Consider the following 21,858-nt stretch of genomic DNA (forward strand, 5'->3'; position numbering starts at 1 on the left):
TCCATTTCTTTTATCAGCACTTCCTGCTGTAGCCAACATCTGTTTTATCAGAATTTTCACTTCTGAAAAACAAGTTTCTTACTTTTGGTAATGCTTTTTCTGGAAGACAGAGTAGAGGCTACAGTTCTGCAGAGTGAGTGCATGAGGTCCAGCACACACCAAATAATAACTATGCTGCGTCCTGACCATCACTCAACTCCTAGTTTAGGATGGCTAAGCCCTCTTTAGGCAGCAGTTGTGTAATCAAATTCAATAAGATATGGGAATATTAGCCCAAGAGACACGCTGTGTACACCAACCGCTGTGCTGAGCTGGTGGAAGAGAAGATCCGCTTCTGAAAGGTGGCAAACCTCTCGGATTACCTATCCGTTAGGGTCATAGGGAATGCACGTGGGTTGACCTTGGCTGTTGAGACATGCACCACTAGGCTCTCAGGAAAGGGATTTTATGGAACATAGGCTGATTCTCCAAGGGCAGTAAGATGTTGGTGGGCAATCATTCTGTGCACAGGAGCCCCCTTCAGTTTGGCCCAGACTACAAGGAGAACATCAGTATGTTATGTTATAGGTGTTTGTATAGCGCACGGCTGCCCCAGCCAAGGGGCGTCCCGGTGCTAGCTGCCATTGTCCAGGGGACAGCTGAAGATGTAAATTGGAGGGGGGGTTGTCCTGAAGTGCACATAACATAACTAACTAAAAAGGTAAGTTTTGATGGCTTTCCTGAAGGATAAAAGATCGTTCATCTCACGGATCTGGGCAGGGAGCCCATTCCAGAGTTTGGCAGCTAAGTATCCAAATGAGCGACCGCCCATTCGGCTTAGCTTGATGCGGGGGATGGTGACCAGGTTCTGTCCCTCCGACCGAAGGGTGCGTCGAGGAACGTAGGGAGAGAGGAGTGGACATAGCATGGAGGGAGGCGAGTTTCAGAATTTTAAAAGCAAGGCACAAGGATTTAAAGTGGATCCTCTTTTCAACTGGGAGCCAATTTAGGCTTTTGAGAGTAGAGGAAACCGATTTGTGCCGGGGTAGACCCGTTAGGGCTCTCGCGGCAGCGTTTTGGACTCTCTGTAATCTAACCTTCTCGGCTACGTTAGCTCCCAACAATAAGGAGCTAGCGTAGTCCAGCCATGAGAGAATTGCTGATTGTACCACTACTTGGCGGGTCTGGTGATCAAAATATTTTAAAATAGGCCGAAGGTTCCGTAAAATTCCGAAACATGTGGCAGCCACTTTTTTAGTATGGTGGGTAAAGTTCAAGGCAGAGTCCACCCATACTCCTAGGTTTTTTACCACATTCTTGGGTACAGGTGGTTGGTCCATAGTTTCAGACCACCAGTTGTTTCCCCAGGCCGTTGTGTCTTTACCTAGCAACAGGACCTCCGTTTTGCCAGCATTAAGTTGGAGGTAGTTTGCTGACATCCAGCTGGTGATGTCTGCGAGGGTATGTTTGAAATTCTGTGCACTCAGGCCGCTCTCGTCTTTTAGTGCTACCACCAGCTGGGTGTCGTCGGCGTAGGATACCAGTGTGAGCCCACGCTTCCTGGCTACCTGCCAACAGAAGGACATAAACATTGAACAGGGTGGGGCTGAGAGCAGACCCCTGGGGAACTCCCTGTTCAACGGGACATTCCTTAGAGAGGAAAGGTGGAATGGAGACCCTGAAAGATCTGTCTGACAGGAAAGCCTTAAACCAACTAAGAGCCTGGCCGAGAACTCCTACTTTCTCAAGTCTGGACAGCAGCACCTTGTGGGAAACCGTGTTGAAGGCAGCACGGAGGTCTAAAAGAATCAGTGCTGCCGTTCCTCCTGCGTCAAGTATGGTCCGAAGATGTTCAATGACGCTCAGGAGGGCAGTTTCGGTGCTGTGCCCGGCTCGGAATCCATGTTGAGACCTGTCTAGAATGGAATTAGACACCAAAAAGTTGGTCAGGGTGGAATTAACATGTGCTTCTGCCACTTTGGCTGGCCAGGGGAGCAGAGAGATTGGCCTGAAGTTCTCAGGGAGGTTAGGGTCAAGTGAGGTTTTTTTTTATAATGGGAGAGACCCATGCTTGCTTCCAGGTGGCGGGAATGTTGGCTGTAAGGAAGGAGGAGTTAGTTATATCTCTGAGTGGGCCTAGTATTAGTTCACCAGCTTCTCTAAAAAATTCGGGTTTCAGGGGATCTGCGGGGGAGCCGGATTAAATTTTGGCGCATAGTGTCAAATGATTTTCATGGCTAATGGCTGGAATGATGGAGAGTTTGGGTCTATGAGAGTCGGTTATGGGGGTGGGTTGGGACGTGGTCGTAAACGAATTGTAAATTTTAAAAATTTTATCCAAGAAAAAAGTGGCCAGATTCTCACAAAGAGCAGTAGAGGTGTTAGGGTTATTTACAGTTTTTTTTGCCCTAAGTTCTTTCAGGATTCTAAAGATAGTTTTAGAAGCGTTCTGGCTATTGTGAATTTCAGTGGCGTAATATGCAGCTCTGGTTCTACATATATTGCGGTGGTAGCTTTTTTGTAGCTGGACATATAGGCTCTTGGACGTGGGATCATAGTCCTTTCTCCATCTACGCTCTGCTATTTTTAACTCTTTTCTTAGTAAAGTAAGTTCATTATTGAACCAAGGACTGGATTCGTGGGTTCGAGGTTTTGTCCATTTAGCTGGAATCAACGAATCTAAAGCTTTGTTTATCCGGTCACAGAGACTGTCATACTCATACCTGGTGTGTAGGATTAAGGTATGAGTCACTGCCAGAGGGTAAGTCCATAGTTACTAGGTAGTGATCTGTCCAAGTCATGGGGATAGGTGATTTAACCTTCATGTTAGCCAGGTTGGAGAAAATCGGGTCAAGGAGGTGCATACCACTATGCGTGGGACCACTCACAAGTTGACAGAGCTGTAAGGCAGCTAAATCAGCGATTAAGGAGTTGATCTTATTATCTGTGGTGGAGTCAAAGTGAATGTTTAAGTCCCCAATGATAGAGAAATTGGCGGTTTTAATAACCAAGGAGCAGGCATTTTCTAGGAGAGATTTTATAAAGTTAGCATCAGCGCCCGGAGGTCTGTAGATCAAAAGACCCGTGAGGGTAAGTTGGGGGTTAATCTTAATGTTATATCGGGCGCATTCACAGTCCTCAATCTCTAGTTTAGTGAAGGTACATGTAAGGTGGGATTTAGCTATCATCGCTATCCCACCACCTCTAGTGTGTCTGTTTAGGGTATACATAGTGTAGCCCTTTGGGGTTGCTAGATTTACAACAGAGTCCATATCATCCTTCAGCCACGTTTCAGTTAAAAATAAGATGTCTAGAGTGTGATTAGACAGTAATTCGTGGATTTCCAGGTGGTGCTTTGGTAGGGACCTGACATTCAGTAGTCCTAGACTGAGGTTTTGAAAAGGGGCTTTGATGCAAGACGGTGGAAGTGAGAGGGTAGGCGGGGGGAAACCACAAGGACACACATCGAGGGTGTTGCTGTGAGAAAGGCAGTATTTAATACAGTTGTCATGCCTACGATTGAGAGATAATAACTCATGTTTAGAGTATCTAAAGTCACCTTTCTTAGTTACTCCTGGTGCCTGGGCGAGGGGCGACGTACAGGCGCGGACGGGCACAGACGGGCAGGACTCTGGCGCGACTCCGGTGCAGGTCCGGCGCGTCCGTTGCACGCGTCCGCTACGCAGAGGCATGACCATTTCTTTTATATGCTGTGGACTAGAGCGCTGGGATCGTCGGACTTCCCCCAAGATGGCGGCCGCAGTGCTCCTGGTCCGAGTGACTCAGCGCCAAAATCGGCCGAGCACCGGGATAGCCAGCAACAGATGCGGGGCACGGGGTCAGCTGCTGTCTAATCTGGTAGGTAGAGTTACAGCGATAATCCCTCGAAGTAGGTGCACTTTAAGTAATTCTAAAGTGCAGCGGTATTACTAGGAGGATAAAAGTGCAGTATTTCCTCAGAGGTGCAAAATAAGTAGTCTAAAATGCGGCGAATTAAAAGAGGAATAAAGCAAATTTTAACTATCAGTCACGCAAGTACACAAACACAACCTCCCGGCTTCCGCCTCAGGAGGGATAGCAATCAGCAACACACAGGCTAAGCTGGGCTCTTTTATATGCTGTGGACTAGTGCACTGGGATCGTCGGACTTCCCCCAAGATGGCGGCCGCAGTGCTCTGGGTCCCAGTGACTCTGCGCCAAAAAACGGCCGAGCACCGGGATAGCCAGCAACAGATGCGGGGCACGGGGTCAGCTGCTGTCTAATCTGGTAGGTAGTAAGGGACTCATTTATGGAGAGCAAGGGCTCTGCAGAGCTTGCCCCCCAGATGCAGCACCTCCATCAAGACATTGATCTTGATTTCTAAAGAAGGCAAATGGAGATCCAGGAGCTCTACCGCTCTGCGCATCACTGTAGCAAAAGATGCACCATCATCCATGGCAGTGCCCAGTCATAATCAGGCTAGAGTATTGTAAGAAGTCCTGACTCCTGGCATTGCCCAGCTCCTCATACCAGTTTTCCCTCTGGTAGGGGTTGTCCTCGAAAGGGTCTTATCACTCTTCCTCATCCTGCCCTTCAGTTAAAAGGGAAATTCCAGAGCTGGACAGTGCCGTCTCTGTATCTTTGATTAGCGGTGGTGGTGGCTTCCGGGGAACTGTGGTAAGGAGGGTGGTAGCACCTGTGCCGGCGACGGTCTGTATCCAGGTATGGCTGTCGTCAAAGGTAAACTCGCTGACGGTAACCCAGCAGGGGCTCCTCACAGCCCGGTAGCACCTAATAGCGCCCTAGAGGAGTCGTAGACCCAAAGATGGAGTGCATGATGATGTTGAACTCCTTTAAGTTAGGTTTAGGGCGCTCTGGCTCCAAGGAACTCCAGGAAGCATTGAGAGGACCTGGCTACCAGCTTCACAGTCCGAGAGAGAGTGGGGCATAGAAGCACGTTGTTTGCTGGGAAAGCCAAGAATGCTTTGACTTCTTTTTCTTGCCCTTCTTTGGCTAACCCAACTTCGATGACCGGATCATGGAGTGGGATGACTATTGTCCACGAGAACCCCTCCCAGATCTTTCTCTGGAGTGGGACCAGGACCTGTGTGGATTCAGTCGGGGCAGGCCTAGGGATGGTGGCCAGACCCCAGGCACCAAAGGTGAACAACATTGGGCTGGATCATGCTCAAACTGCACACAGAAAATGTCAGGTTGATGAAGATGCCGACAGCGGCTAACCAATGAGAATTGACAGGGTTGTGACATGCAGAGTCTTGTGTAACTGATGCTTGGTAGTGGTGCATTGTACCATTCCATGTTAAGCAGCCCTGCTCATTAATGTCCATCTCCACTGCTGGGTGGTGCTTGCAGTACCCCGGTTCAAGTGTAGCATCCCTGCTGGGTAGTGCTGGCGCTGTATCATCAAACATGCATCTCAACTGCCCGGCAGTACTGACGCTGTCTTAGTAAACGTATATCTGCACTACAGGATAACACTGGCACTGTACCCATGACGTGTCTACCACCTCAGCTGGTAAGGCTATTCATATTTCATTAAACATATATCTGCCCTCCTGGGCACTGCCAGCACTAGTTATTTCCACTGCTTGCACTGTCGCATCACAAGTACAACAAGACTCCTGTGGAGTGCGGGTGCTGACTCATTAAGGCACATATTTGTCTTCTGGGGGGAGAAAGAAAGATGAAGTCCCGCTTAAGCCTGTGGCTGACACAGGGATCTGCTGTAGGCGCTTGCACCCACTTTTCTAAGCACCTCACACAGATCCAACCACCTGGTCGTCCACACCCACCCCATCTAGAAAAACAGAATTAGACGGATATTACGCTTTGGAGAGAGAATCTTCATGGCCAAGCTACAAAAATAAACTAGGTTGGGGGTGCAAAGAAATAACTTGCTTAAAGTAGACAAACAAAAGTAAAGGGCGAACAATCAATCGTACTGGGAAGATGGTACCAGTTATATGGACCATCTATTAACAGTTTGTAGACATTCCACAAATACAAAGGGTGTACATGTGCTATAGAATGCATTGTGTTTCCTTGACAAAGTGAACCGTACCCCTCACGTCACCACAAAATGTTCCACTGCACACACATCACTCCTACATGGCACATCAACCGTGATGCACGTCACTTACCACGGCCTTGGGTTTGCTCAACGACACGAGCCGGGCAAAGAATTCTTCCTCGTACAGCTGGCTGAAAACCTGCGCATCGTAGGCCACTGTGATGGAAATTTCCTGCATCATCTTCAAAGAAGTCTAGCATCACAAAGCGCAACGTCAGCAGAACCAGAGTCACGATGTACTGGAGCGGCTAGTTTGAGATCACAAGGTGCGCCATGCACGACAGCAGTCCCAGCTCACAACAGCAGCAGGTGCAGCAGTAGCGAGTCCAGAATGAAACAGTGGTTATCTTCGCCAACATACTCGTAGTGCTTGCCCAGCCTACGATGAGGAGGGGGGTACGGTGAGGGTGGGGGGAGTCTGGGCATGGCGCTGCCCTCTTTAAAAGCTGTGAACGACGGACTACTAATAATGTCCCGCCATGGAGCCCCACCCGTGCCAAGAGAGGGAGTCTTGCTTTTAAACGATGTTGTTTTGAACTGCGCTATAAGGAGGCGGATCGGCCCCAGCCCTGCCCCCTGGCAGATGGGGGATCACGGTTTAAGGGATGTACTGGTCTCTAGAAGGAACCTACCAAGGTAGCTTGAATAAAGAATGCACCTGCTGTGGCAATCTTTTAATAGGAGACATGTTACAAAATCTTCGGGCTCGAGTCAGAAGTGAGGTCAGTGGCAGGCACATAATGCGATGTAAAACTTGCATGCGCTTCCATAATCTATGCATGGGGTTTTTGTATTAAAACATTTCTAATACATGTGCTGGTGCAGTACCAGTATTATTTCCCTACAATATCGGCAGTCTTCAAGTATGTCATCAGCACGGACACAATAAACACTATTACACGATGGAACCTGGATTAGAGACATAAAATCATCAGTGTGTACAGAACAGCTACAGAAACCTCGCGTTGCTCAAAGAGAGGACATTGCGTGTAGGCAAGGGGCCATCTGTTTTCACTCAGCCGCATGTTTATATTTGCATCGCACTTTCACTTTAAGTGAAAGTGCAATGCAAAAAAAAAAACAGAGTGAAAAGAGAGGGCCCCCATAAAGATAAGAAATTGCTTCACGACAGCAGTGAGGCAGACGAGCCTGTACGAATGGCCCGTCTGAAAAGGAGAATGGGCAGGGACAAAAAAATAAAAACATTTCCAATGGCAGGCCACCGTTTAGCATAAACTGTGATGCAAGCCAATAGAAATGAGGGGCAGGGCTTTGAGCCCCCTTCTAAAATCTTCTCTCTAACTATAGGTCTCTCTGAGCAAGCAGAGCATGCGCATGCGCACTAGGCGAGACCTAAAAACCTCAGCTCAGCTGAACTCGCCCTAGCCACCGTCCCTTGTTTCTACAGGACCAGAGCAGGTGGAAGATCCTTCTCCTACCTCGCAGCCAAGACCTTGATCAAACTCCCCCTTCACCTCCGATGAGTCCCATACAAGGCATGATTTCAAGTTTATATTCAGGCTTTGACGTTTAAATTTTGACACCTGGAAGAGCTTCACCGTAAATTTTTTTAAAAGGCCAGCATCCAGATGCTCATATCCAGTTTTTGTGCTCTCTGAGCACTATAGAGACACACGGAATGATGCCAAAAATGTTTTAGTCAAATATCAAAAAGACAGTAAGAAAGTAAATGGAATGACTTTTATGTAAACGAAACAGCATGAAGCTTTCATGTTGCTTATGGTTTCTCTGCATAAAGTGGATGTACTTTGTAAATTCACCATACACTGTGACTTGTTTGTTTGGGTAAAGTACCACGCATAGAGGTTTTTTTAAGCATTACCTGACCAGGTGAAAAATTAAACGTTCCAAAGTATTGAGGTGCGTGCGTGAGAGCTGATCTATAACACAGTACACTCCTCGGAGAGTTTCCCTCCTTTCCTGAAGACCTGCAAAACAACATGGACATCAGTCACACAGTACACCCAAAGGAGGGTTTCCCCAACAACCACAAACTCCACGTGCCGTAAAACAAAACCGATAACAAACAGTGCATAGCTCTTACTGTAGACTACCCATCTGTCCACATGCTGACTACAGATGTTTAGTGAACCTTCAAGACAGAACATAAGTTGGGACAGTTTGCCATCTTTTAAGATAGGGGACCTCTTCTTGGGCTTCAGGTGAGGATTACACATCTTTGCCAGCCCCATTGTCCTAGGTGTGTGGAAGGGTCCCCAAAGTCTGGAAAGACAAGAGAGGTGGGGCATATATCCTTCAATATATTGTTTTGTGGACCTGCCTATGACAGAAACCACAAATTCTGACCCTTTCTACCATTTCACTTGGTGGTCTTACTGCAAGGGTATAAACAAGTGCCACATTACCCCATATCAAAAGCCTCTACGAAGAAAAAAGGTATTCTTACAAATCTGTAAATGTATTCAGTGTTAGGACTTTTCCTTACCCATTGCTCGCAGAAACTCCTCATAGAGTTCAAATGTCATCAGAGGATTTGGGAGGTCTCTGAGCCATTGTTTTAAGACACTGGCAATGACATGAATATTGTAATCATCTAGATTCACATTGTCAATGTCTGAAAAAGAAGAGAAAAAAAGAAATTACTGCACAAAAAGGTTAAGTAGAATTAACAAATCAAAGTATACTATGAGGCTTTTATCAAGCCACATGTGCTGCAACAGGGCAGGATTATCTTACAAACACACACAAAACAAGAATAGGATGGAAAGAAGAAGTGCAAGCTTTACTCACCAATGCAGTGAAAGTGAAACTTCTGTTTCATTTCCATTACAGTTCCAGCAGAACTCGGGCATCAATTTCCAAAGAGCGCAAAGGGCAAAGGAGCGGAGAGGTCCAATACATATGGACAAAGAGGCGCAGTCAACAGACAGGCAATGAGGCATATCGTATACGCAGTCAAGGAGCCATAGGGGTGAAAAGCCCTTTGGTACCAAAACAAACCCCTGGACAGGCCTTGACAGAAAGCAGCGAGTAAAAGGGAAACAAAACTGTAGGTGTTCAAAAAAATATAGAGGTGCAGGGCCTCACTCTCTCCTTTCCCCCAGCGAGGGTGGAAGAGTTATTCTGATAACTTTACAAATCCGCCCAGCTCAACTATCATTAATTCACACTTTTACACTCGGGACCAATCAACCCAAAGAACTAATTAATTACTAACTGTAACACACTATCTGATCTAGCGGATTCCTTGCTGTTAGAATATCCTCAGGTGCCAGACTGGATCTGAAATAAGTCCTTCATCATAAAAAGTGGTGTTCTGTGGATCCGTGTCAAATCCACCTCACCCAGGACGTCACGACAGAAGCCACATAAAGGAACCACCCAAGCGCGCTGACATTTGTTTCCTTCTGTATATCATCCATGCTCTCAGACATGGAGCTAAAAAATGACTTGTTAATTCAAGTGTGCATATCACAAAATTGGGACCTTTTTAGATGGACAACAGTCCATTCCACAGAAAGGGGAGGTGGGAGGGTGGCGAGGAATCTCAAGTTAAGAATAGTCGTCAAAAAGAGTATTACCAAAGATAAGCAACTAGTTCTTCTGATCGAAAATTCTAACTGCAGATTGATTACCTTTAGGACACACACCAAAAAGTCCTGCAGCACTAATTGGCCAAATGCCTAGCCAGACGGACTTGGTTCTCAAGGCAGAGGTGCTCTGTGACCAACCTGAGTTCTTCTGGCCACACGTTTAACGATCCTGCCAGCTGGTATACAACAAGGGAGATGCCCTGGCAATTCAGCAAGGACCTGAGGTGCAGGGTCTGTTGGCACAGGGGCCAGGACTCCCCTATGCTTAGCTTGTTGCAAAAAGTTGACTCAATTGACCCAGAGAACAAATTACTTACTTTCTGTAACCCTCTATCTGAGGTAGCTGATTACTTGCCGTTAGAATATCCTCAGGCACCAGACTGGATCTGAAATACGCCCTAGTGTTAATCGGGGATTTCAGTTTATAAATGTAGTTCCAGGAGTGGGCATGACTTATTTCCTGGAGTATTTGGTGAATTTTTACCCATTCCTTTTATACTATGGCCTTCTTTACTTCCCACTTTGATTTAAAAAAAAAAACGTTTTAAGTAGATAGACAATGCAGTTTTTGCAGTGGGACTGAGCTTATAGGCGCACAGCTCCTTAGCGCTCTTCGTGCTGTGACAATAACCTTGCTGTATTGGTATTGGAACCACTCCTTCCCATTAGCCCATGGGTGCTTCTGCTAGTCCCTTGCAGCTAAGCAGGGAGTCCCTTAACTTGTTTATGAGTTGATCCTACTTATGGGTTATGACCCTCTGGGGATGAGTGTTAGGCTTGGCAGGCAGCTTTCCTAGCCACTTGACCACCGTAGAGGTGTCTATCCTCCTCCATTTGATCCTCCTTACAAGCTTTGTTATTTCAACACCCATAGCAGAACCCACTGTTGGGCCTTTGGCTGCAATTTGAGCTGTTAATTCAAGGGTGAGTGTCAGAAGATTTTGATCACTTTCAGGCCTGTTGGGAATCTTGAAGTTAATGAGGCTGTTCACTACAGAGTATGACAGAAAGATGTAATCAATAGTTGAGATTCCTTTGAAGGTTGAAGAAAACTGCCAATGAGGGACCTGAGCCTCGCATAATTGTTGGGTTGAGGTAAATTTATACGTTGTCAACCTTTTTTCCCAGTTCTTTTGATTTGGGGGCAGAGTTGTTTATATTAAAACCCACACCAGCAAGATTTTGTATGTGGCAAACTCCAAAAAGTGCTCCTCCAAGCTGTCGCCGATATCTTCAAATGCAGAAGATTTGAGTGACTTTGGCGAGTAGTGTAACGGTTGGTGATTGTTGCGGCTGCGATTATTATTGCTTGCAAAGCCTATGAGTTTGGATTGAGTGGGACAACCTCGATTTTACACAAATGCTTAATGAAAATTAAAAGACCACCCGATGGGCGCCCAAAGAGATAGGAGCATGGTGCAGGCTTGAAGAATTCATAGAATCCGGGTAGGACTGACGGGGATAACGCCCAGATCTCTTGCAGGCAGAGTATGCAATTTCTATCCAGGTGGACCAACGCAGACTTACTTGTCATAGTTGTCTTAAGGCCCTCCATGTTCCAGGATGCAATTGTAAGATTGAGCACTGTCTTTGACTTGCGAGTTTGATACTGACCTTGCGAGTGGTAGCTAGGAGAAATACTCTTAGCTGCCTCTATGGTGGTTGCCCAACTGTCACCAGCCATCATTTTTTTATTTTTTGAGTTTCATATAGTGCAAACTAGACCCGACACATCAGGTATTAGAGCGCTTTACATGAGCATCAGTTTTGTTACAGATGGACAAATTCATTTTTGTTAGGCACAGGGAGATTAAGTGATTTGCTCAAAATCAAAAGATGTTTAGCGTCGTTGTCAAGACTCGAACCCTGTTCCCCAGCTTCGAAGTCAACCACTTTAACAGTAAGGCAAGATCCTCTCCAGGGTACTTCTTTTTGTACACCTTACACTTCTTTGATTTTGAGTGTATGATACTTTTAAAAAGTTTGGAGCTTTTGATACACTTGGGAGCCAGTCAAGAGTTGAATCCTGTGCACCCCTCAAAATGCTCCTGCTAGGCCTTAAATACTCAGGCTGTGGTAGCATGTAAAGGCATTTTGGTGGATGTAACTTGATACCTCAATTTGCCATTCCTCAAAAGTCCTCGCTTCACCCAGAACGATCTCTGTGGGGCATCTTGTCCAATTGGTTATGGTGGCTTCCGAGATTCCACTTTTTGAAATTCTGGCAAACTTTACAGATATTAAACCATCAATCAAGGGTTTATAAAGCGCTACTACTCACCCGTTACCTCTATTGAGTATGTCGTGTGAGCCCTTGGGAGTGTAATGTGGAATAAATGCCAATTCAAACTGTTCGGGGGAGCTCACGTGGGCGACTCCCCCCAATTTGGGAGATAAGGAATTTGGTGCTCTTAAAGTTGGGGAGGAGGATGGTGGCTCATGTTGTCAGTGGAAGACTTAATTGTAGTGCCTTTATGGAGCAGGCCACTAGACAGCAGATCATGATGATCTCTGTTGTTAATTGTCGAAGTCACTGCTGTTGTTGGATTTGAAGTTAGCCCACAAGGTACTTGTCGCAGTTAAAGATTGTCATTCAGGGCGTACTGGGCAACAGCCTGGCCCGAATCATTGGGCAGAGAAAGTTGGGCTGAAGAGTAATTACAATTGTCCATTTGATGAATGGTGCCCTGTTGATTGTGTCAGTATAAGACAGAACTGTGTTGGTACTGATCTCTGTCATATATGTCTCAGAGAACATTTTGGCAGGTGGGATGTCCCTGGGGCCCTTTGTGTTGGCTTTTGATGACAGGGGGCCGTTGATATCTTACAAGCTGTTATTATTTTGTTTAGGGTGCTGTTTGAAGGGCCATGGCTACGTCCCACCAGTATTGTATCCAGAGGGGTGTTGTAGGAAAGTGCCACTTTTTGACATGGTCACACCAATTTTTTGCTCACTAGTACTGATGTTGTAGATTGGTAGTGCACTGGGTCCCTGCTTACCAAGCCCCAGTGATAGTGCTCTTGCCTCTAAAAACAAGACAAATGCTAAATGTAACTCAACTGCCAAGGACTTCAGCTCCCTTGTAAGTCCCTGGTAAATGTTACTCCTTGGTACCCAGGGCATGGGTACTAAAGAGGGTCACTAAAGGGTGCAGCATGTATTATGCCACACACAAACTGCATGCAGACTAGCATGGCAGGATACTTGAAATGGTGCAAGCCATTCAGAAAACACGACACTGCACACTCCCTGTGTGCAATGCCCAAGTATACTACATGTAAGTAAGCCCTACAGCAGTCCCTGAGCCTCAAGGCAGGATGGTGCAGTATATTATAAGTGAGGGAGCATTGGCATGAGCAGAGATGCCCCTCTGATGTCTTGCTCCATTGCCAGACATTGCAAGTGATCAGTAAGCCAATGTAAAGCTATGTACTGAGCACTGGTCATTATGAAAGTAGGAGAGGATGTGGTGCAACGGCCAAAGCTGCCTAGTAGGGAGCTAGGCATCTAGGTTCGAGTCTCAGCATAACTTCCTGTGATTCTAGCCAAATCACTTAATCTCCCAGTGCCCATGGATAGATCTACATAGTATAACGAATTACCCAGCAACATAATGGCTTCACGGAAAATACTAATGTTTGGTATCAAACATCTTGTCTTAATAAATCTGTACTGATTCCAGTCAGGAATAAATGAAGACATGCACCCCGTGAGCACCTTAGAGCAAGATAGTGTAACTCTTCTCTGGCTGTCCATGTAAGGTAACCCACCTTAGGGGTGTGACTAGCCTGTAAGTAAAACACGCCTCCAGAATATCTAATTTCCCACCTGCTCTGGTGCCAAAGGGGCCAGGGGTGGCATTCCCCAGGACTGGGGGGGGAGCCATAATCTCATATCAAAGGCAGAACAGACGTTGACGCTTTCTGGGATTGATATGCTAAATTCACTAGCCATCCTGTTGGAAGAGGTGTGATCACCTTCTGCCGGGCAGGCATTGTTTTTGGCCTCTGAGAAATTTGTCTATCAGCTGCAGGGGGCCTAAAATTCATCTGAGGTGGCAGCCTTGATGATACTAGTCAGCCAGCACACTAGAGGACTAGTAGGTTTTCAGGGGGCACTTCCAAAGTGCCCTCAGGTGCATGCCATAAAACATCTAGTACAAAAATCAGTACAGATTTATTAAGAAAAGGTGTTTGGAGGGAGAGCGCTAGCGGCGCCTTTCAAGATGGCCACCTGATATCTGAGCACTGCACTTCATCGGGAGATGCCACCTTGAGGTTTGCGGTTCCCGCAATCTTTCTACCCTGAAACAGGTACGTTAGTTTGTCGGTGGTTCCCCTCAAATGGAACTCTACTACCGGGTTTTCTGGCGTTGCTCTCTGCTCAGAAAATCACTGGATAGGTCTGCGGTACCTCTGAAACATCTCTTCTCATGGTACCACCTAGGCAGGCTGTTAAGATCAACAAATGCCAGATTAATGCTAGTTCCTAAGATCCGAACTGCTAGCTGGATAGGTCGGAGCACAGCCTACTGTGTAGCAAAACTATGGAACGCTCTCCCTGTATCTTTGAGAGGTCTGAACTACATCTCCTCCTTTAGAAAACAATTAAAAACGTGGCTATTCTCAAACTAATCACATTGTTTCTTTCGTCGTCTGCAGGTACTACTCTGGTCCAGCGCCAAGACACCTCAGGGTATACGCGCGCTTTATACGTTTCATTAACATTAACATTGCACAATACTAGTAGTATGGCTCAATCTGGTTCTTCACGGCCGATAACTTTGCCAAATGCTTCAATCAAATTACAAACTTCATCTTCAGCTAATAAGCGTCTCAAGAAACACCCTCCTTCTCTCCTTCTCCCTCCGCCGAAGCCTGTCTCTCCGATATCTGTAGACACTCTTTTGGAGGAAATACATGCTTTACGCCCATTAGTTGAGGAAACCAATACTCGCCTGCAAGTTTTGGACACTAAGTGGTCATCCATTGATTCCCGCTTATCCTTGGTGGTACACCATATTAGTGATATACAAGATGCATCTCCCAGAGTTGTTTCCCCGGAGAGGGAGGTTCTTTTGTTAAAAAAAGTCAGCTGAGGATCTTTAAAATAGGAACATTCGCAATAATCTTCACCTATATAGTCTTCTGGAAGGTTTAGAAGGAGACGATCATGTTCCATTTTTTGCTTCTTTTCTTCCAAAGTGTTAGCTTTGGGGGTCTCTAGTTGGCACAGGTAGGTACTTGTGACAAATAGGGACCCTTACCTCTAGTCAGGGTAAGGGGGTACACTCCTAACATAACCCCTGCTCACCCCCTTGGTAGCTGGGCACAAGCAGACAGGCTTATCTCAGAGGAAGTGTGTAAAGCATTTGTGAACAAATACAGTAATCCAGTAACACTACAGATGGACACCACACAGTTGTATATTAAAAATAAGTATGCACTATATATATTTAACAAAAGACCACAAATCGACGAAAATCCAGAATACTGTACTTAAAATGGTAGAATTAGCTTAGTTCTCTTTAGATCTTAAAATGCGCCACTTTGAGTCAAAGTACCTTAAGATGCGAAATGCAGGGCAACAAAAGTGTTTCAAAGATGGTAATGCGTTGATTCCTTACTGCATTTCCGGGGTGCTGCAGCGAGCAACGCCGCGATGCGATGACATTTTGGTGCAAAGAAATAAAGACGTTTTCTTCCCGATGCGGTACGCTTCTCTGATGTTGCGAGAAGTCTCGAATCGATGCGTCAGCTGCAGCGGCAAGACACCGTTGTTCTGTGATGCGATGGCAGCAGCTTTGGCGGCGACACTCTTCTCAGATGATGCGAGACGTTTCCGCTAGTTGCGACAGCTGCAGCGGCGACACCCTTGTTCTGTGATGCGATGACAGCGGCACCAACGGCGGCACGCTTCTCTGTGGATGCGAGGCGCTTCTGCGGTGCAATGCGACAGCTACAGCTGCGACACCCTTTTTCAGTGATGCGACGCAGCGGCTGCAACACGCTTCTTCGATGTTGCGAGACGCTTCTCTTGATGCGATGCAACGTGACAACTACAGTGGCGACATCCACGATGCAACGGCAGCGACAAGCTACTTCTGTGTTGCGAGACGCTTCCAGCTCCTTGCGACTCGCAATCCCTCAGAAGGCCCAAAACAGCAGCAGGCACTTCTAAAGAACTCTTGGGAAACTGGTGGTTGAAGTCTGTTGTCCTTGAGACTTCAGCAGGAGGCAAGCTCTTCTCTCAAGCCCTTGGAGATCCTTTACAAGTTGAATAAAGTGCACACAAAGTCCTTTCTTTGGCAGTCAGGCAACTACTGCTTGCCAATTCCCCAAGTAGCACTTCAGCTTAGGGAGTCTCTCCTGAATTTCTTCTGGTTCCACTCCTCAGCAAAGGTGTCTTCTTTTTGTCCCAAAATGATCTAAAGTTCTGGGGGTTGGGTCCCCTCTTTTATACATAGTTTCTCTTGTTCTCTGAAGGCAGACAGGCCTTTGCCTAGTCCAAACCAGTTCTGGTCAGTCCTGGAGCACTCTGTTTACATGACTCCTTCCTTCCTTTCACAGTGCAGGGCAGAGACATTAGACACACCACTGGAGGTGGAGCCAGCATTGAGGAGGGAAAGCACAGCCCTGGAGCACTCTGTTGACATGACTCCTCTCCTTTCACAGTGCAGGGCAGAGGCATCAGACGCACCACAGGAGGTGGAGTCAGCATTGTGGAGGGAAGTCACAGCCTTATTCAGGTCCCGTGTGCAACTCCTCCCTCCCATCTAGATGCAAATCTCTCTATTCACCACTGGACTGACTCACCCTGTCTCCTGGAATTCCCCAGACCCTGTCACTCAAACTCCAGACAAGGAATACACAACCTAGCAGAGGTAGCCTTGGATAGTTAGACAAGAAAATACCTACTTTCTAAAAGTGGTATTTTCAAACACAGAATGCAAAAATCAACTTCACTAAAAGATGTATTTTATCATTCTGAGTTCAGGCATACTAAACTCGAATTTCTACTATGTTCCCTGAGTCAGTTAGGATTATAAAATGTAATAATCTAGATGCCCATTTTGGCCTATGAAGAACAGGTAGCCTTGCAATAGTGAAACATGAAAAGGGCTGTAATTCACTATCAGGATATGCCTCACACATCAGGGCATGTCCTACCTTATACTTACAATGCACCTGCCCTTTTGGTGTCTGACATGAAGAAAAGGGAAGGTTTAGGGACTGGCAAGTGGGTGCACTTGCCCAGTCAGCATGGCAGTACCAGACTGAACACAGGCTCTGCAATGGCTAGCCTTAGACAAACTTTTACAGGCTGCTTCTGTGGGTGGCACAACCAGTGCTGCAAGCCCACCAGCTGCATTTGATTTACCAGCCCTGGGCACCCGCAGTGCACTGTACTAGGGTCTGACCGTAAATCAAATAAGCCAATCATGGAGTCACTAATTCATACATCAATTTACAATAGGGAGAGCATATGCACTTTAGCACTGATCAGCAAAGGTAAAGTGCCCAGAGCATAAAACCAACAAAAACAGGTCATACAAAATACAGGAGGAAGGCAAGAAGTTCAGGGATGACCCTGCAAAAAGGGCCAAGTCCAACACAAAGCTTTTAGATCTTCCGGAGTCTACAAATCTGAATGTTCAGGGTGCTCACAGACTGGGTCCCCGTTTATCCTCCTCATCTGCTAGATCGAAGTCACATGGTGTAATCCTTCTATTGTTGAAGTTCACCGACCTTCCACAGGGTTTGAATGCAGCTAAGCGTAAAAAACAACTAGTCTGGTCTGGTGCAAGACTGTAGGAACTCCTTGACCTTCAAACTGCATGACGCGCCATGGTTGCGCATTATGGCTTTTTCCATCCCTGCCTGTTTAAGGTCACTTTTCAAAACAGTTGCTCTTCTTTTGAAGATCCTGCAGATCTTCGAAAATTCATTCACTCACACTGTACGTCACCCATGGAAACAGCTGGCCCTTCCTCTATAACTTGACTTTTTCTTTTGTAGTTATCTACGTTCTGCCTTGATTCTTCTGCTTTTTCTTTCACAGGTTGTATTTTGATAATTCCCCTATACCATGTTGTAGCAGATTTTTCGGATCTTTTATGTAACCTTTGGGTGAAGCACTATGCTACTCTCGCGTAGTTTGCGAAGTTTGCGCAATTTCGCACTACGCGAGCTGCACGTATCACAGTGCGAACACGCGTAGCGCAGCGGTCATTTTTTGCTTGCTCGCGGTCCTTAACGTCATGTTCGCGACCGCGAGCAAGCAAAATGACATCCCTGCGAGATTCTCAACGCGGGGAGGTCAGGTTTCTCATTGCGAGTGGTTGCGCATGCTCGCGACCGCTCGCGATGAGACACTACCAGTCCGCGTTGAGAAAGCTGCCGCTCGATTAAAAATCTACTCGAGCAGCAGAAAACTACAGCTCGCACTGTGCAAGATGCCGTTTTCAATGATTGCACAGTGCCGGATGCTTGTCCACACTGTGCAATCATTGAAAACGCATCTTGCACAGTGCGAACATGCTACTATGCAGCTCGCGTAGTGCTACGTGAAGTTTGCGCAGTGCGAAGTGCACTTCGCGTAGCGCTACTTCGTGAACTACACCCACCCTTACTCTTATGTACCAGTTTCCTGCCCGTCCTCTATGGCTAACCACTGTGGTGAGTTCTCCTTTATTGATGCGTCTTCATTTATGTGTCGCCTCTCCTTGCTTTTTCTCTTCATGTTCCCCCCATAAGGTATGTATCACAGTCGTAATTTGTTTATTTTTGCTTCCCTGTGTAGTTACATCTCTTGTCTGCTTTGACATGCACTGTCCTTTCTTAGTGTCTCACCTATTCCATTTCTTTCCTTCATATTCTACTTCTTCTTCTCCTTTTTTCCTCACAGTTCCTTCTGTACTTTTTCTTCTATATGCTCCTTGCGTTCACGGTTTTATTCTTTTTTTCATATTGTTGATTGGGTTTTGTCATATCTAATCCTATTTCCTTACATTCAGAGTTATAATTTGGAATGTAAAATGTTTTATTAACCCCATAAAAAGGCAGAGAATATTTATCTCATTTGGCCTTCTATAATACAGATTTAGTTATTTTCCAAGAAACCCATTTGACAGAGGCCTTGAAGCTGAAATGAAATTGAGTTGATTTAGTTTTAGTACCTCCTACCTCTACTAAGAAAAATGGTGCTGTTATTTTATGACATAAAACGTTTAAATGTTCTGTTTCTCAAGATATCGATTCAGAGGATAGTTGGCTATTAGTTAAACTACTTATTAATAATATATTTGTGATTGTATTTAATGTTTATGGTCTTATTCAATTAGACTATTCCTCCTGGCCTAATATTACTAAAAAATGTACCCAATGTAAAAATGAACTGTTTATTCTAGGAGGTGATAGCAACCAGATTGTGGGTCCATTTATTGACCGCCAATCCCAAGTTAGTTTCATTCCTCATAAAGTTAAAACAATTCCTTAATACCATTTCTTAGACACAGCTTGTAGATGCATGGAGATTATGTAACCCAGATCCCACAGAATTTGTGTTTTTTACCCCACCCCCCTTCAAGGCTCCCTGATCCGATTACATTTTTATTTACAAATCTTTGTATCAAAAACTTATCTCCTCTTCCATTGAACCTATAGTGATTTCTGCTCATGCTCTGGTTTTTGCTTATTTTGATTTGCTCTGATCGCAACCCAGGTCTTCTAGAATGAGGTTTAACAACTCTCTCTTGCAGGATCCATTTTTCTCTTCCTCTTTTATTTCCTTTGCTGAGGAATTCTTCTCCTTAAATGCAGACCTGAATGCCTCTCCTACGTAGATATGGGACGCATTTAAAGCTACAGCTCGTGGTTTTATTATAGATTTTGTTACTAAAAAGAAGAAACAGTCTTTTAATCAAAAAAAAATCTATTGGTCAAAATTAAACATCTTGAGCACCAATGTTATACCTCCTCTTCTGACCATACCTTGCAGGAACTTGTCTGTACAAAGCTTGATTTTAACAAACTAGTAGTGCTTGTTACTACAGTGGACGAAATAAAGTAGGTACACTTTTGGCTAATTAGCTCAAATCTCGGAAGGGACGTGTGTTAAAAGACTCCATTCAATCATCTGAAGGAAAACATCTTTTTAAAGAGCAAGAAACCTTAGATGAGTATGAAATTTTATAAAACTTTATATACCCCAGAAACCCCTGCCTTTGTCTTTCTTATTGATACTTATCTTACTTTCGTGTCTAGAATCGGAGGTATCGATTCTGGAACTTTCTCGATCTTTAAGTCTCCTCAGAAAACACTGGGTCCAGACGGGTTTACAGCAGAATTCTATCTACAGTTTTCAACCCTACTTCTTCTGAAACTGTTACAACTTTTTCAACATTTTTAGTTACTGGCAAGGCGGATGGCACCTTTTTAGAAGTCCCAATACGCGTAATACATGTAGAAGGTTGTGATCCTAAGCAATGTAAGAGCTATCGTCCTAGCTGGCCCCTTGTAAATATTGATTACAAAAACTTTGCTAAACTTCTTGCTTTATGGCTCGAGCCTCTTTTGCCGAATTTGATTGCTCCAGACCAATGTGGTTCCGTTAAGGGTAGGTTGACCTCTGATAATTCTCGGGTGCTCTTTAATGTTTTAAACAGGGCTTGTACTTTTCTTATTCTTTGGCTGTAGTTTCTGTTGATGGGGAGAAGACATTTGATAGAGTAGACTGGTCTTTTTTATTTAAGGCTCGTCATTGGCATGGTTTTGATCCTAGAGTTATTTCCTTTATCTGTGTGCGTTATACAGGACCTAGAACTTCTGTCTTAATTAATGGACTTATCTCTCACTCTACATTACAACGTGGAGTATGTCAAGGTTGTCCTTTATCTCCTCTCTTAATAATTTTATCTATTGAACATGTTTTGTCTCGTATCTGCCATAACCCCTCTATTTCTGGATTTCTCAATGGAGACCGACATTTCAAATTATCGGCATATGCGGATGATATTTAACTTTATATCAAACCCCGAAACCTCTATTCCCCCTTTATTGCAATACATTTCTGATTTTTCTTTAGTTTCCAGTTACAAAATGAATTCGGAAAAGACAGAAATTCTCCCCATTACCAAATTTTGTCTTAAGCAACATTTTGATTTGACTGTCTTCCAATGGAACAGTTCTAAAACTAAATACCTAGGAATTTGCTTTAATAACTCAATTTCAGACTCGGTTAATATGAATATGAAGGATGGGTATGATTGTATATCTAAACTGCACTCCTCCTGGAATCCTCTTTTTCTCTAATGTTGGGGACGTTTAGATTCTATTAAAATGATGATCGCTCGGTTTGGCATAATTTCACAATACTTATGGAGGTAATTCTAGACGTTTTTCATTCTTTTCCTTCAGATGAAGTTAGATCTACAGAAAATTTGCTTCTTAAGATACTGATGCTACTTTGGAAATCATCCGGTTTTGAAAATATTTGTTCACGCCAATACCCGACTGTCCTAAAACTAAATTGGAATTACCCTGGAAAACAGATTTGGGTTGTGATTTGAGCATCAACTTCAAAGTTACAGGTAAATAACTTGTTTTCTTACCCCAGTATTGGAACTTTAGTGGATTCCCATGCTTTTGTATCAGAGTAGCTAACAGTAAGCAATAAAGCACATTTTGTGGCATAAATATATAAATATCTCAGTATGCATACTTTCATAAGAGAATAAGTATATACACATTGGAAAAGCCATTCATACTAAAATGAGATACAAAATGTGCAGAAATAGGAAGGTGGGATAGTAAGGAAAGCTCACCAATCAGTGGAAGAGGTTCCTCAGGACTGCCTGGCCCACAGCTGTGTCCTCCTGAGTCAAGAATTCCAAGCAGTAATGCTTCGTAAAGGTGTGTACGCTGCTCCAGGTCGCAGCTCTGAAAATGTCTCTTGATGTGTACTCCCGCGAAGAGAGCTATAGATGAAGCAACTGATCTTGTGGAGTGTGCTCTGATCCTTCTATCCAGCGGTTTTCCCGCTGTGGAGTGGCAATATATATTGGCACTGGAGATTCATCTTGCAATACTTTGCTTTGAAAGAAGAAGGCCCTTGCGTGGACCACCAAAAGCAATGAATAATTGTGAAGACTTGTAAAACCCTTTGGTGCAATCCAAATAAAATTTCAAGCACCGCTGCACATCCAGAGACTGGAGTCAGTCTCCACTGGTGT

General features: G+C 45.0%; 1 protein-coding gene across 5 annotated transcripts in view; it reads right to left on the minus strand.

The window, feature by feature from the left end:
• MYO9A (myosin IXA) overlaps positions 1 to 21,858 on the minus strand; it is a 1,208,318-nt gene that overhangs the window by 102,366 nt on the left and 1,084,094 nt on the right. For all 5 annotated transcript variants that reach the window (XM_086959231.1, XM_086959230.1, XM_086959229.1 and 2 more), the window contains 2 exons: positions 8,518 to 8,646; positions 7,894 to 7,999 (listed from right to left, as the gene is read on the minus strand). In XM_086959231.1, the coding sequence (XP_086815357.1) occupies positions 7,894 to 7,999; positions 8,518 to 8,646 (235 nt within the window). The remainder of the gene's footprint in view (positions 1 to 7,893; positions 8,000 to 8,517; positions 8,647 to 21,858) is intronic.

This window comes from Lissotriton vulgaris, chromosome 2_2, assembly GCF_964263255.1.
Source record: "Lissotriton vulgaris chromosome 2_2, aLisVul1.2, whole genome shotgun sequence".
In the NCBI taxonomy this organism is placed as follows: Eukaryota; Metazoa; Chordata; class Amphibia; order Caudata; family Salamandridae; genus Lissotriton; species Lissotriton vulgaris.